At 38.2% G+C, this 17586-nt stretch overlaps 1 protein-coding gene across 1 annotated transcript; it reads left to right on the forward strand.

Moving 5' to 3' along the window:
• Window positions 1–8442: 8442 nt before the first annotated feature.
• LOC115728799 (myb-related protein 308-like) lies at window positions 8443–9730 on the forward strand. The gene is made up of 2 exons (XM_030659201.2): window positions 8443–8978; window positions 9147–9730. Exons 1-2 carry the CDS (start codon window positions 8716–8718, stop codon window positions 9640–9642), a joined length of 759 nt encoding a protein of 252 aa, XP_030515061.2. The 5' UTR covers window positions 8443–8715; the 3' UTR covers window positions 9643–9730.
• The last annotated feature ends 7856 nt before the right edge of the window (window positions 9731–17586 follow it).

A 17586-nucleotide genomic window follows, 5' to 3' on the forward strand; every position in this document is an offset into this window, starting at 1 on the left:
TAAATATTTTAAGTTTATGAGGCAGATTTGCTGAGATACTTCTTCATAGTTAATACCCTGATTTTCTAATGTACTTTAAGACATTGGTTTAAAAACATTTTAAGTTTCTTTCTTAGAAATATTTTAAGTGGTGTTACTTAACATATTTTAAGAAGACAACATCATGGAAAACCAATTTTTATTAAACTATGAAGAGACACCATCAGACAATTTCTTTCTTACAATGTTAGGACTTTGTTTTCTGATATTTAGAAAATACTAAGCAAATGCCAATTCATCAATTGAAAAAAGTGGAAATTATCAAAAAAGGCCCTAAACTTATTGCACTTTTGCTAATTTAGTCCTAAATCTTTCAATTATGTCAATTCAGTCTTAAACCTTTTGACAACTTGCCAATTTAATCCTAAACATTTCAATCATACCAATTTAGTCCTAAATCTTTTGAAATTTTACCAATTTAGTCCTAAATTTTTTGAAATTTTGTCATTTTTAGTCCTAAGCCTATTATTTGAGTAATTTGTGAAAGAACAAAATTGATTATTCGTGAAAAAGTTTAGGACTAGTTTGGTAAATCATTAAAATGTTTAGTATCAAATTGGTATAATTGAAAGGTTTAGATTTGAATTGGCACAATTGAAAGATTTAGGACTAAATTGGCACAATCGAAATAGGTTTAAGATTTTTTGGACAATTTTCCCATTGAAAAAAACCATCATTGAATTTAGTCTTACAAACTTAACATAAACGCACGCCAACTGATTTCAATGAAGGAGTTGAGGGAAAAATTATTGAGTTGGTAAGGGTCTTTAATGAGTTAGGTAGATTAAATACTGCTCAGTACAAATATACCTAGGTCAATATTGGGCTAAGACGAGGGGACCTGTTTTCAGCCTGAACCGTCCACGCAGGTACAATTATTCGCCAGCGCAGCAATCACCCATGTCTCCACGTCACTCGTCTGCCACGCGAAAGTCCTGGATGACTACCCTACCTGAGCACCAAAGCTTCCTCACCAACTCAGCTAGACGGTATACGGCGCCCAGTCTCCTAATGCCACAATTTTAGGAGAAAATCTCCAGAAAGCAGGAGCACGGATTGTATAGGGTACGGGTCAGGTTTCTTATGGATTGACAAAATTATATTGCATAAAGATGGATTAGTTTAGGTGGGATGATTTTCGACCTCATCCAGTCATTTGACGGGCCTATTGGTGATTCGCTTGCGTTCATCTCAAAGGCAAGACTATTACTTTGTTTGTTCAAGTAACTTGAAACATCGCCTCTGCCTTTGCCATCGATTGCTCCTTTCGTGTAAAGCGCGAGTGAATTCCTTATAATTTCCACAGATTGCTATCCAAATGATATGCAAGTGTCATGGGCCGGCACTTTCCTTGGCCACCGAATAGCCCGTGCGGCGCTAGGTGAGTCGTTCACCGCAGGCCGGCCTTGTTTTCTCGTGTTGGATCATACCACGCCTAGCTTAGCTCGGGTATCCATTATTTCGAATAAGAATAAATTACTTTGGGCACCACAACTAGTTTCGACCTGCCAAGCATTAGCTCCCGACTAGTTTGTACAAGGGATGCCAACCCCGCCTCCAGAGCTCTTAATGGTATATTCTAACTTAGAACTCATAGCACAAACCGTCTTGACATCACTCTTAAGGACCCAATTGTTTCTTCCTCTCTGCATCGCTCACTTAGGTTGATGACACCAACAAGCTCCACTTCAAGGTTATACGAGTGTGGGAGGACATAAGGACACGATCCGTTCCGTTGGAAACACGGAACAACCAGTCCATGTCATTCACCCCCCACTTAATTCCGCAACACTCTTGTTGTGGGCTATTCTATCGCTTCCTTATGACCTTTCTTACCACCAACACCGCTTGGGTCTTACATGGATGGCAAGCACATGCTCACCCAATAGAACTATTACAAGCTGTTCTGTCGCTTCCTTGCGCCTTTTCCTACCATCAACGGTAGGCGCCCGCTTGCACTATAGAACAACTTCTCCTCATCAATAGCTTCTTTTTAGTCAAAGGCCTTTCGAGTTTTCTTTGGTCACCTGCAGTTTTTCAGGTGTTGCACTTTTGGTCAACTACGCTTTTCTGGCAGCACCCTTTCAGGTCACTTGCACTTTTTCAAGTGTAGCACTATTGGCCAACTGCGATTTTCTCACAGCACCCTCTTTTTAATAATAAGCACTTCTTAGTAATAGCTAACCAATTGAGGTTTTTCCTTGTTGAAAACATGATAGACGACCCATCTTGAGATTCGCCAAATTAATCAAGGAACGTTATATCATTTCAGTGATGAATCGGTTTCTTGTTGTGCCCTCATTGGCATTCTAGAAGCAAGTCGAGAGCCGCACTTTGTACGTGCCACTTTTGCTCCAGCAATTCACTCTCCGCACTTGTAGAACTAAGAAGACCATAGATTCTCTCCGACTCACACACCTACTGGAGGGACCTTTGCTCTAATACCACTTGTCATGGACCAGCACTTTCCTTGGCCGCAGAATAGCTAGTGTGGGACGTGGCAAGTCGTTCTCTCCAAAACAGCCTTGTTTCTGGTGTTGTCTCATAGAACACTTAGGCAAATGATTTTCGTGTATTGGATCATACCGTGCCCAACTTAACTCGAGCATCCGTTATATCAAGTGAGAGCATATTACTTTAGGTACCTCAATTGATTTCGGCGTGTCATGGCCTCATTAGGAGAGCAGTATCAGCTCTCAACCGGTTTATACACAAGAGGTCAACCCCGCCTTTAGAGCTTCTAAAGGTATATTCTATCTAACGTAAAACTCCTAGCACAACTTGTCCTTAACACCACTTCCACGGACCGAATTGCTTCTTCCTCTCTTCATCGCTCCTTCACCATGATGACACCAATAAGCTCCACTTCAAGGTTATACGAGTATGAGAGGAGATGGGAACACGAATCTTCCGATCCGTTGGAGACATGGAACAACCGGTTTGTGCCTCAAATATATTTTAATTTTTGGTATACATTTTCTTTATAGTGAAATACATTTCTCCAAAAGCTGATTTTTTATTTTCATTTAATTGAGTTTAGTGGCAATTCGAACGGGAAGCAAATTACGTAACAAGAATCAAGAACAATTAAATCTAAAGGAAAAGATAAATACAAGTACTGCGAATTAATAAACGAAAAATGAGAAAATACATAAGAGTCTGTTTTGATGAGTTTATCATAGAATTGTTGATTGTTCAGAGGAAATGTTTGTCCACTTAGTTTGTCACTTGTCGATAATAACATAAAGTCGATTATATTTTTGTGTCAACAGAGTGCGTACGAGTCTAATGTATCCGAGCGTTCGGTATTTAACGAGTTCTACGTAGGGCTTACATAATCTAAAAGGCTAAGGAGTAAGGAGTAATGAGCCGATAACGTCTCCTTTAAACTTCACCAATTTATGGGAGAAGATGCAACTAAGGAGTCAAATCACTTTGTGAACATTACTCTCTTTCTCTCTCATAATTGAAGCCGACAGGACTGCAGCATGGGAAGGACAGGGAAAGAAGTCGGTAGGTATGGGTTCATGGGACAGTTCCATGGTCTTGTCCCCCACCTAAATGGCACATGCATACCAAATTACCCAAACCCTTGTACGTGAACCATTAAAAGCATCACTTTTGGTTTTTCATGGAGACCCATAGGGATGGTAACGCCAGAGACATTTGCAAAATAAGAGCTTAAATCTACCTAAGATAGTTGAAACTGTTCGATTGAAGATGAAGATATCGCCTAGTCTTAGTCAAGAGATAGGGATACTACTACCATACCTCGATTCGTTATGAACCAAATGCCTTAGAATCCTTCGCTTGATGACACAGACCGGTAATGCTAAACTGTGTTATGAAGGTGCCGGAAAGTGTTCAATCACGCAAACGCGGTTCGTGTATGCGCAACTCGTTTCTAACTAAGAAGACCGTGAGATCCTCACACGGGGATCCTCAAATCTAGCAATCTTGTGAGTTCATCCCCACCGAGTTAATTCAAGCGTCGCCTGACAAATGAATCACTCATCGTCCGTGAATATCGCACAAGGTTTTAGCAAGGATATTGCTTTTGTAGCTATACACAACGAAAGGTTTAATCTCTATTTGCGAAACTTCATCTCATCTCGAACTCTTAGATCAGTTGACCGTAAAGCCGAAAAAGTATCAAAAAAGTATCAAAAAAGTTCTAAATCTATTGCATTAGTACTAATTCACTTCTAAACTTTTTAATTGTATCCTTTTAGTCCTAAATTTTTTTGCATTGGAAGCAATTGAATCCATCAGCCAATTTGGTCAAAAATCGCTAACATGGCTCCAACTATCCTACATGGCATGGTTGGCAAGATTTAAACTTTGTTAACTAATTTTTTTGAAATTTTATACTTCTTGCTTTTTTTTGTTGCTTTTGTTTCTTTTTCTTTTTCTGTTCTTTACTTATCTTTGAGCCGACCCTCACCGGCACTGGGTGAGGTAGCCCAATGCCCAATGCCCTAATTGGCCATATCGAGTGTATCCCGACCAAAAAAAAAGTAAAGAGCAAACAAGAAAAGAAAAAAAAAGCGTTAGTCGTGCCACGTGCAACAACACTACATTAGCAATTTTCGATGAAAAACGGCAGGACATACTCAATTGATACCAATGCAATAGATTTATGACTAAATTTTAATTAAAATATTTTGGCTTGAATGGATACCAATATAATAGATTTAGAACTTTTTTTTAGTACTTTTCCTCCCGAAAAAACCTTCTAAAACTTATCAACTTCTCTCGGTCGCGTACATGTGAATTTAGCTCGGATATCCATATCCTCGCTTCGAGGACTGGCGGGAATGGAAAGAAGGAGATGCAAAAGAAGAGGGAGGGACCTGTCACAGAGGAATTTAACATCATAAACAGCGAGACAAGTTGAGGCGAGAAATGGACACACTCTGAGAAGGTTGGTGAAAAATTCAGGCTCATCATAACTCAACAGATGAACAGTATCTATCCATCTCTCCTTTCATTCGAAAACAGCTACTCCCATCATCCTTAACTCTTACCATCCACTTGACCCACCCACCGTACGCTGAAATTTCCTCGGTTGGTCGAACTCAACGTGCCGTTCTTAATTTGATTCGCACCTGAGAGAGAGGATGTTAGGACATCTCGCTCGCTTATTTATGTGATTCGTATGCTCTTTATGTGCATCCGATTTCCTTCCACCGATAGAGGGGGAAATTATCACAAAAAAAAAAAATCTTAAACCTATTGTAACCGTGTCAATTCAGTTCTAAATATTTTACATTTGTGTCAATTCAGTGCATTCGACCAATTTTGACTGGCCAACGCAAACGTGGAGAATTTTTAATAGTATTTTATCATGTTTTTCTAGTTATTTTTTTTATTTATTTACTTTTCTTTTTCTTCTTTTTTCTTTTTTTCTGTTTTTTTCTTCTTCTTTTTCCTCCAATCTGCTACCGGCCAAAGGCAAGGGCCGGGGAGGTCAACCTCTCTAGCCCTCGACTCTTGGCGGTCGCTAATCCAACGATCGGCTGGAGGAAAAAAAAAAGAGAAAAAGGGAAAATAAATAAAAATTTGAAAAAAGCATGAAATATAATTAAAAATTGTCACGTCAATGCCGGCCAACGTTTCCGGCCAAAGTTGACTAGATAAATTGAATTGACACAAATGCAAAATATTTAGAACTGAATTGACCAAAAAAAAAAAGATTTATGACTTAATTTGAACGATTACAATATGTTTAAGATGTTTTTGGTAATTTTTCCCACCGATTTAGGATTTTGCGTTGGGACGTTCTAACAGGACAAGCGGGAGTTTTATGTCATAGAGAGAGATACTCGTCGGATAACAGACTTTTGTTCCGATTGAGCGATTGTAGCACTAATAGGAGGGTATGACCTAATTTCTCAAATCCCTATCTCAAACCTTGTATCTTTTCTCTTTTCAAATTTAGACGAAAAGCAAAACATTATACGAGGCCCCATTTTTTTGTACCTTAATCACATTAGATAAGGCCCTGGTCTTTTACCTACCTTACTTTTAGAGATGGGTTTTGCTTTTAAAATTGTTTTGTGCACAAATACAAATTCGTTTGCGGTTGTGCCTCTTTTTGAAAAAGAAAAAAAAAAAATTTGGGTGCTGGGGCCTAAACTTGAACCAAAAGGAGTTGGGGAAAAGTAAAAAACCAAAAAAGTGGAAGGTGAGCCACAACCACAACCATATTATTTTTACTAACTTTTATCAACCCCCTGCTTTCCATCTTCTAGAATCTCTCTCTCTTTCTCTCTCTAATTAAAATCTAAAACACATGTACGCACGAAAGTGCGGCCAAAACAACTTGTTTCTTTCCCAAGAGCCACCACAACTAACGAACTAAAATACCATATTCATTGTCCTAAAGTATCGATTTCCCTTGTGGACCGCTTTATTAATCATATCATATAGCCTTGCATGGTCGCTAAACGAACGAACGTTCACATGTCTTTTAGCACAAGACGAGGAATGGTTCGATCCATTGAGCAGACGAAGCCGCCATGGGGCTTACGGGGTCAATACCCAATCTAGGGGAAAAGTCTTGTTGAAACTTATACAATGGCAAAAGGTTTTTGATTTTAAAGGTGGGAGAAGATAATCATGTTTCGTCCGTCACTTTATTTATGATATTAGGAAATACATATCTAAGGGGGAAATTGTATAAAAAAAAAAAAAAAGGGTCATAAACCTGTTGAAATTATGCCCATTCAATCTTAAACATTTTGCATTTGTGTCAATTCGGTTCAATTTAATCAATTTTGAATGGAAATCACTAAGGTGTATGCCGGACATGCCACGTAGGACGGGCGGAAGGCGACGTGGACAAAAATTTAATAATATTTTAATATTATTTTGAATTTTTTATTTTTTATTTTCTTTATTTTATTTTTTCTTCCCATGCCCTCACCGGCCACGAGCAAGGGCACGGAAAAATAGAAAAAGTAAAGAAAAAAAAAGACAAAATTAAAAAGAAAAGAATTATAAGAGAATTATTTAAAATATTATTAGAATTTATCCACGTAGTGCCACATAAGATGATCGACATTAAAATTAGTGATTTCAAAATTGATCGGACGGACTTAATTGAAAAAAAGTGAAATGGTTTAGGAAGGGCAACAAACGTACAACACAGGAGCTATGACATCCAAAAATAACATTACAAGTTGCAAGATCAATATACAAAATCGATGTGCAAAGTGGCGTGGTTGATTCGCTTGTTATGATATCAAAATACAGTTACCCAAATGATTTGGTAAATCGATTTTGCACATCAATCGCACTCATCCTTCGTAGGTCTTTTGAGGAATGCACCACCAAACAACTTGGCTGATTAAGGTTTTGGCAAGCAGCCGATGAGTGGAGGTGACCCCATAAATCCCACGTTTGTTTCCAGTTGCTCTAGTTCAAGAAATGAACATGGTGGACTAGGGCTAATTTGGCCTCAATAAAGGACAATACATGGTACACCCTCTGAAGAAACCCACCAAAAAAAGTGTTAGTTCCACCAACATGACATAATTATTCGAGTTGGGTCATGTAGTCTGGTACATTTTGTCCCAGTGAGTTAGGGGGAGATCTTGAGAGCTAACTGAATTATTTATGGAGGTTGTTCAAAGTTTAGGCAAGTGAGGAGAGAGAGAGAGAGAGATATCTCATAATTACTACACCCCTGGTCCCTTACTTTAAACACCTTTGCTTTACACCTACCCGAAAGGTTACCCTCCAGTGATTACTAATGAATAGTCTCTTTCTCATGGAAAGAAAAATGAGAAAAGTGTATTAAAAGTCTTAAAATTTATTACAAATGTAATCAATTTTTAAAACTTTTAAAACGTGCAATCAAATCATGAATCTTGTAATGAAAGTGCTATCGAGACCCAAAACTTTCAAAAAAATGCATAATCAAGTCCTAAAATTTGTAAACGAAAGTGCAATCGAGTTCTAAATCTTTAAAAAAAAATACAATCAACGGAAAGACTTGATTTCACTAACTTGACAAGTTTTAAAACTTGATTGCGTTTTTGAAAGTCTCGGGACGCGCCAATTGCACTTTCTAACAAATTATAGGACTCGATTACACTTTCTGAAAATTTTTAAGATTCAATTACACTTTCGCGATAAGTTTAGGACTTTCGACGCACTTATCCCCAAAATAATAATGATAAAAAAGCAATAACAAGTCTCTCAGCTCATTCAATGTGTGTGTGTGTGTGTGTGTGTGAGAGGAGGAGAGAGAGAGAGAGAGAGCTTCTAGATGATAGTTGGTGAGACAGGTAGAAGGAGTGGCCGGTGACTCACTCTTTCCCTCTCAAGAGAGTCAAGATTATATAGAATCTCAAGTTGAGCCCTCGAACCGGGGCCGGCTTCTCTCCCTTTGGCACAACACCAAAAAGGTAAATTAGGGCAAAAAAAATAAAGAGAGATATCTAATTTCCAGCTCTATTTTCATTTCCCCTTCCCCACCACCATTCTAAGTCTCTTCTACTAATAGAACAACAGTTAAAAACACCTCCGCTTGTTGCAAACTCTCTCTAAGTCCGACTTAGGGAAATTCTTCTTCCACACTCTCCTCTTCAAAACCACCACCATCATCATCATCATCAGCACCGTCATCGTCATTACAACAACATCAACAGCAACAACAACAACAACAACATGGGAAGGTCTCCTTGCTGCGAGAAGGCTCACACCAACAAAGGCGCGTGGACCAAGGAGGAGGACGACAAGCTCGTCGCCTACATAAGGGCGCACGGCGAGGGCTGCTGGCGGTCGCTCCCCAAGGCCGCCGGCCTCCTCCGCTGCGGCAAGAGCTGCCGCCTCCGCTGGATCAATTACCTCCGGCCCGACCTCAAGCGGGGCAACTTCACCGAGGAAGAGGACGAGATCATCATCAAGCTGCACAGCCATCTTGGTAACAAGTAAGCTCCGGTGTAGCAATACTCAATTATTTTCTGCTACCCAAATGGCATATACCTGAGTTTGATCATAAGAAAATTACTTCTTCATCATCTCCTTATGAATCGGCTTCACCTTAGCTTTATTTGCACTTATTGTCCACATGGGTCGTTTCGGGTTTTTCCTTACAGATGGTCGCTCATTGCCGGGCGGCTGCCGGGGAGGACGGATAACGAGATCAAGAACTACTGGAACACGCACATAAGGAGGAAGCTTCTGAACCGCGGCGTCGATCCGGCCACCCACAGTCCGATCAAAGACCGCCGCGACGAGCCCACCATTTCTTTCGCCTCTAATTCTAAGGAGATCAAAGAGACGAAGAGCAGCGCCGAGCTCAGCTTTGCGGGCAACTTGGAAGATTCGGCGGACGCGGCGGCATCGTCGGCCCAAGAAAGGTGTCCCGACTTGAATCTCGAGCTCAGGATCAGCCCTCCTTCTCATCAACAGCAACGGGCCGAGCCGATCTCGAGATTCGCCGGCGGGAAAAGTGATTCGTGTCTCGAGTGCAGTCTGGGGTTGAAAGACGGCCGAAATTGCGGCTGCGGCGTTGGAGCGATCGAGAGTGAAACTAGTGTCGGGTATGACTTCTTGGGCTTAAAGGCAGGTGCTTTGGGTTATAGGAGCTGAGTTTTTGGTGAAGAAGATGGATAATTGTGCAGTGAAGAGATGAGCAAGAGACTGTTATTAGTTAAATCTCTTTATTAATTTTGTTATCTCTCTTAACCTTTTCTCTCAAATCACAGGTAAATTAAAAAGATTATCAAGTCAGATTGAATCAATTATAATCAATCAGAATGATATTCAGAATATTAGGGATACTCATATTGCATCTAACATAATCTAAATATATGTAACCAAATGAATGAATGAGATTTTCATCTTCACTATACGATTAACTGCATTTAATTTTACTTCCTTGATATCATGTCTAGCTTTTCCTATTTGAACAAAAAGAAAAAAAATCAGGGCCTTTTCACAATAATATTTGAGACTTTTTCAATGGCCCAAAAGGGGTGACACAAAATTAATATGGTGGTTGTTGCTAGCTACCAGCGACCACCAGATATCTGCCAGGGACAAGCATGGTTTTTTTTTTTTAAATGAAAACGACGAATTTCCCATAAATAAAACATGAAAATATTTATTAAAAAGACATTGAACGACAAATAAGACCAAAATCTGAAAGATTTATTACCCACTTTGGAGATCATCATTCTTTAGGGCTTTAGGGTTAGTTAAGGATTCCATAGAACAGAGGATAATTATTACAACATGGTAACCTTTCATCTGATTTAAGGTCAGTGATTCACCATGCGACAAAAAAAACATTACAGGCATTGTCTTTTCTGGGCTCGAAAATGGGAAGAAAAAAAAAACGAAAACCATTTTCGTTTTCCTTTTGAAGGAATTGGATAAGATGTGAGAGGAGGAGATAATAGGATTGGGATGGAGTGGTTGGTAGCCTATCTCCTGCACAATTGCAATAAAAGCACAAAAGTGAAGGAACTAACAACTATCCGGATTACCATAACTCGACCAACCTAATATTTACCAATTCATTCCATGAGCCAACCCCAACAAACCCTAGCTTGATTGTTTTTTTCCCTTCTCTACCTTTTTTTTTTTTTTTTGGCCCCTTACTCTAATCTTGAATTTGCAAATTGTAGTTTCGAAAGAATTTTGATTTAGACAAGCACACAATCAATTCTTAGCGTTTTGGCAGTTAGCCAATTGAATCCTTACCGTTTTGAGAAAGGGGCAATCAAGTTCTAGGCTCATCATTAGTAGGCTTTCGATGCCGGAAATCTTATGTGGCTCTTGGCTTCGCGACCACGTAGCACTAGAAAAAGATATCGAGAGAGACATAGGACTTTGCGTGAACAAGGATACCATAAAAATTTTATCTTATCCACTTGCCTTCCCTTTGTGATTTTTTTTTTCACTGCTTTGTACAATGCTTTGAACTCACATTCTCACAAACAATGGGTAGTGCAGCAGAACTCGAACTACAAAGATTGTATATCATTCTTTTTTTGGTACAGAACTCGTAGACAGCAAAATGTGAATGTGTTGGTAGATGGAACACATGTTTCTTTTTGTAAATGTGTTTATATGTGAATTAATGTGCTCAACAAGAATATTATTATCGTAATTTTTTTTTTAGTAACGTCAAGTGATACATTCTTTCTCTAATCCAGACAGGCGCAAACAAGGCGGGAACACAAGGCCTAGTCGGAGATTAGGTTGTCCTCCTAGCCCCATTCGGATCACCGGGTGGAGAGGCAATCGTGGCCTCGCCGTACCCCATTGCCGTCCTTACGGATAAGACATCGAGTTTGGGACTTGATTGCGTGTTTGTCAAATGTTAAGAATTTAATTGACCAAAATGAACGTCAAGCATCCAGTTGACCACTCTTCCAAAGCGTCAAGGGTTGAATTTGCACTTATCTCGAGTTATGATGTAGAAGTTTGGTGGGTATTTTGGCATCACGTAACATTTCAATTACTAATTTCTTCATAAAAGAAAAATTACGTGCTTGGATCATGCTATTCATCAAAACGATTATTTCCATTTTCTTTTAAGGGCGGATCTCTTTTCTAGTACATGTAGACAACCCCTTTAACCAAAGACTAGGATGGGCGCGTCCTTGAAAAACACTCAAATGAGGAACATAGGTGTTAGAAGTCGGTAAAGTGGGAAGGATTCTAGACCTCTAAATCCATGTGAGGAGCAGCATCCTAGGTAGTTAAATTAGGTCAGATCTTTTCCGCCTATCTTGAGAGCTCCATTTGTTCTAATAAACACCGTTAATAAAACAAATCATTTGCACGATAGAATCCCTAATTATACCCCCTTTTGCCCTTTTGCAACCTTAGTGAAATCTGACAACCCCCCCAAAAAAAAAAAAAACCCTTAAGTGAATGGCTTAAACATCTTCTAGATGTGAATTTTGTAACATACGAAGCCCTCAAAAGTTAGGTACCAAATCTAGGTCAAGGGGCCTAGGTCCACCATCTACATCGCGATTAATGCTACTACGGTCCGACTATATTGACTCATCTGATTGCTTAGCTTTCTCGTTTGAACTTCTAGATTGATACCTCGAACCACTACCTTACAAAATGTTGATGCGATTATCCCCATAATCTCAATAAGGACGTATTACCAACCTCTTATTAAAGGGCAAATTTAGTGTTTAGAGAAAGCAAAATGACAAGGGAGAGGCACCTATCTGCGTTGTCAAAAAACCACCTCGGGCCAAAAGAAGAAACACATGAATTCCAACAGTATATTAAAAGCAATCAAAGGAAGAGATAACAAAAAGAGCAAGAGGACAAATGGTTGGTGGCTATACTTTCACATTTTCCCTTTTTGTCGATATTATCCAGATATAAGAAAATAAATATGACCCTTTGCCACGTGGAAAAAGGGCGTCGCTTTTCAACATTTCCAGCCATTCGTTGTCCTTTTTTTTTTTTTCGTGGGGGGGTGGGAATGTGGGGTTAGGTAGAGACATTTTTGGAAGCTTATCTAGGGTTAACCATCCCCAATCTCTCTCTTCTTTACAATATTTTGGTCGAGATTAGGTTTGGTTTTATCGTACATTATTGATTGTCTCACTATCAATGGTTTAATTATTGCATGAACATCAATATATGTAGGAGATTGATTCCCACCATGTGACCTTGACGTTTGGGTCCCATCTACTTCACTCCTTTGGATCCTTTCTTCCTAATAAAATCACCTTTGTCTTGATCTTGTGAGCAATATGTAGAATTATAAATTCGTATACAACACAAGATATTTTTCACTAGTTATTCAATGATAATCGATCGGCTTAATATATATATGAGTTGACTGAGTTCTTCTACAATTATACAATAAGATAACACTTTAAACAAAGAAATTCATTTAAGGAGAAATCGTATTGTTTAAGAACCGGTTCTTTGGAGTGACGGTGCGTAAAAGGCACGTATTGCAATTCTTGCCACAAATCAATGCATGACGTGTGAAGGAAAAAAAATATCTTTTTAAGATGGAAATTTCTCCCGACAGTTAACTATATTATTAGTTATCATTACCGCATTATATTTAGAGAGAAAACACAACACATGGGGTCAGATGGTTGTTGAAGTTTATTTACAACACTAAGATGAAGGTTTTGTAGGATTTTTGCATTTATTATAATGCACAGCTCTTGTTGAAGGATCTCATGTAAGTATACAAGTCAATCATGTTTTCTTGTGTGGGCATGACATTGACAGTAACTTTCTCACAGTAGAAAAGCTGGTAATTTAGGGAAGATGTGGTAAGTTTTAGCCAAGTCCAGGTTAAGAAATTGGCCCCCTTTTGGAAAGCACTACCATAAGTGGAAAGCAGTGACAAGTTAAAATTTTGCGCCAATGATTACTCGATAACCCTGCTTAAAGTCTATTTAATAGAGTCGAAGAAAGAATTGGGTAACTAAAAAGGGGTCACCATAAAAATACGAAACTATCAGAAGTATAGGTTAAGCCCATCAAATTATGTTAATGTCCCTATCTTTTTTTTTTTTTTTTTTTGTTCGCTGTGATGAGAAAGTGTTAGGACCAATATTCGCTCTAATAAAGTGAGATAAAAGTGGTGTTCCGATTGTAACATAACAAAATCGTGAAGTAAAATTGCAGCACGGGCTTGTTTAATTCAGCTTTGGGAAAATGAATTTGGAAAATTGCAAATACCTTTAGGTTAAAAGAAATTTTCAAAATGCGAATAGTGTTTGCCAAAGTGTATTTTTAAAAACACATTGGAAAGCAACTTTGATACAAATATCATTCGATAAAACTACATTTTGTAAAGGACTATTACCAATTTTCCTTTTTTTTAAAAATTAAACTATTTGCGTAGGCCAATTGCCGGGTTTGGCCGTCGGCGGCTCGATCTAGCCTCCGGCCAACCGCCGGCGGCCGGATCTAGACGCCAGCCAACCTTGCCCAAGGTTGGGCGACCCCAAGCGAGGCTGGCGGCCACTCACGGAGCCTTTGCCGGCGGTCGAGTCCTTTGCCTACAAAGTTGGGGTTTTTGAGGATATTTTCGGAATTATGAAAGTTGAGCAAGGGCAAAATTGAAAGAAAAAAAATTGTAGTCACATTTCGAAAATGCAACTTTTCAAAAAACCTTCAAAGCTACTTTGGGCTAAAGGCCTTAGGTTTTTGGAAATGTAATTACATTTCCCCTAAGTTGAAGAGAAGTCGACCAAGAAAGCTAACGAAAAGAAAAAAAAAATGCTAGAATTGGATAATGTGAGAGGTATTTCTACCCATTAAAACTATCTTCTTCGTTTTGATTAATTTGATATACCCACAAGTAGACATAGCCATTTGGGCCCGTGGGCCCGGAACCGGTCTGTTGACCGGGCCCACGGTTCCGACCCGTAAATTTAAAAAAAAAAAAAAATTTGGCCGTTGTTGGCAACGACTTAAAGAGCCGTTGCACAACCAACGGCCAATTTGGTCATTGGTAAAAAAAAAAAAGTAGGAATTGTTTTTAATTATTGTCTATAAATACATATGCTCCCCCTTTCATTTTTCTCACAAATTTTCTGAACAATTCTCTCAAATTCTCTCAAATTCTCTCAAATCGCTCAAATTCTCTCAATCCCGACTCAATTCTCTCAATCAGATTTCCGATCAATTCTCTCAAAAATGGCAAGTGGAAGCGGAAATGCTGACAATGGCAAGAATACTATGGGAGATTCCGAGTATCCCATTCATGAATATGATCCTCGTGAGTGTGCATGTTGGGAAGACAACGACGATAATATCAACTATGTCCCGATTCCAAACGTCGAGTACATCCCAATACAAGAAAGTCTCCATCCTCCCACCGGTGTCGAAGAAATGTCAACGGCAAATGAGCCGAAACGGAAGGGCTGAGATAATACATCCGACTTGTGGCTTCACTTCGACAAGGTACGTGATGAAGGCGAAGGTAAGTATAATATAAAATGTAAATATTGTTCGCAAATGTATAAATTTACGAAAGGAGACGGCTATGGAACATTCCGTCGGCATTTGACGAAAAAACATCCAACTCAAGCGGGGATCGACAATACGCAACAACAAATTTCCGGGTACGCCACTTCTAATCCTCATCCTATATTCCGTTACAACGATGCACTTTATAAACAAACATTAGCTGAATATGTTGCCATTGATCATGCTCCGTTTAATCTTGGTGAAAATTTTAATATAAAATATTTGATAAATACTGCATTGGTTCCGCAAACACCAACTATTCCAAAAAATACTCTTAAACGTGAACTTTTTCATCTTTATAAAAAAGGAAAAAAATCTTTAGCAAAATTTTTTGCGAAATTCAATGGACGTGTGCATATAGGTAGCGAAATTTTGAGTGACCCTTGGCAAATTCATTCTTATGGGTATCACGTGTCATTGGATAAGTGACGATTGGACCATTCAAAAAAGACTTATTGCATTCCGAGTTTTTGATAAAACACATTCGGCTCATAATATTTATAGAATAATTATGCAAGTTTTAGAAGAATATAATTTGATAAATAAAGTATTTTCAATTGGTTTTGATAATGCTGCCGCAAATACCGCTTCTATTCCCGAATTAGAAAATATTTACAAACCCACTTTTGGAGGACAATTTTTTCACATTAGATGTACTTGTCATGTTTTAAATTTATGTGTATAAGATGGTTTACAAACTCTTGACACTTCTCTCGCCCCAATAAAAGGTGCAATTAAATTTTTATGGAGTTATCCCCATTTTATGAAATCATGGGGAAAATTTTGTAAACAAAATGGGAGAAGGGCAAAAAGATTTCCAAAAGATATTCCAACTCATTGGAATTCTACGTACGAGTTGCTTCGGTAAACTTTTGATTATAAAGATTTATTATATATGTTTATTTCACAAAATATTCCTAAAATTACTTTACTTCCTCAACATTGAGACGTTTACAAAAAAAATTTAGATTTTTTGAAAATTTTTAATGATGCTACTAAGACTTTATCTGGTATTTATTATCCTACTACGCATTTATTTTTAATAGAGTGTGTTAATATTGGTAGTGTTTTTAGTGAATATGAAAATGATACTGAATTAGCTTGAATTATTTTAGTAATGCGAGAAAAATGGTTGCATTATTATTTGCAAATTCCTCTTGTCTATTTAGTTGGTATTGTTTTTGATCCACGTATTAAATTAGACGGTTTACTAGATTATTTGAATGTGTATTATCATGATTGTTTACATTTGGAAGATTCAATAGATATTTCAAATATATTAGGAGATGTTAAAGAATCTATAGTAGTATTATATGGAGAATTTTGTAGTAGATATGGTTTAAGTGATTACGGATCTTTACAATCTTTTGCCTCACGTAGCGAATGTGGTAGTTCACTTAGTAGAGGGTATAATGTGCTTAAGAGTAGGCAAAAAAAAAAAACAAAAAGAGGTAACATGTAGTATTTCTGAATTAGAAAAATATTTAACCACTCAATTTGAGTTTCGTGATGCAGAACATAATACAGATTTCGAAATCCTTAAGTGGTGGAAGAGTCACCAAATCGATTACCCAGTTCTCACCCTCATCGCTCGTCAGATATTAGCAATCTCTTCTTCAACGGTTACAGTTGAATAAGCATTTAGCGCTAGAGGATTAGTTTTGTACTCTCGCCGTTCAAGATTAAGCCCGGAGTCCGTGGAAGCTCAAGCTTGTGTCGACGATTGGACGAGGGCGAAATTTCGACACCAAGAGCTGGATTGAGAACACGAATTTTTTAGCGATAATATTGGAGATACCACCGCCACGGGTATCACAACGGGTAGCGACGATTGACGATGAGGTAAGTTGGGGTTATCAAAGGTAAAAGAACTACAAGGGTTTTGATTCTTCTATCCCCAAGAAAATATGTAGGCGCTTAATGATAATTCATTAAATTCAAGCCCATTCCTCCTCTCTCTTTTTTTCCCCACATTTTATTACAATGTACAATTAGATTATATTTTATAATTTATAATTTATTATGTTTATTTTATTATTTATTATTTTAAAAATTAAAATTAAAAAGGAACCGGAATGAATCGGCCCGGGAACCGGCCCGGAACCAGAATTTTCAACGGCCGGTTCCTGAACCGGAACCGGCCATGTATACCCACAAGTATGGACATGAGATATGGGGGATCTTATTAACATTTAGTCGTTCATTGTAATCTCATAAAACTTTACCTTTAGAGATTCGGTCTTCATATTTGCATGCTATTGTCTTAGAGGCCACTCTTTCCATTTGGGAAGAAGATGTGGGAAGGTTTGAATCCGCACTTTCTAGGAGAGTAGGGTGGAGATGCGCAAGAAGTGAGCAGGATTTCGCAACATGCACATGGCACATAATGCATATAGTGTGACTTATATAATAGAATATCATATGATAGAACTAAACGAAACAAAAAAAAGAAGTTGCATGCTATTAACTATTCACATGCTTTAATCTTACCGAATAAATCCTGACTTATGATAGAGATTATAGTACAATATATTTGGATATTAAGTACACATT

This window comes from Rhodamnia argentea, chromosome 5 (assembly GCF_020921035.1).
Source record: "Rhodamnia argentea isolate NSW1041297 chromosome 5, ASM2092103v1, whole genome shotgun sequence".
NCBI classification, from domain to species: domain Eukaryota; kingdom Viridiplantae; phylum Streptophyta; class Magnoliopsida; order Myrtales; family Myrtaceae; genus Rhodamnia; species Rhodamnia argentea.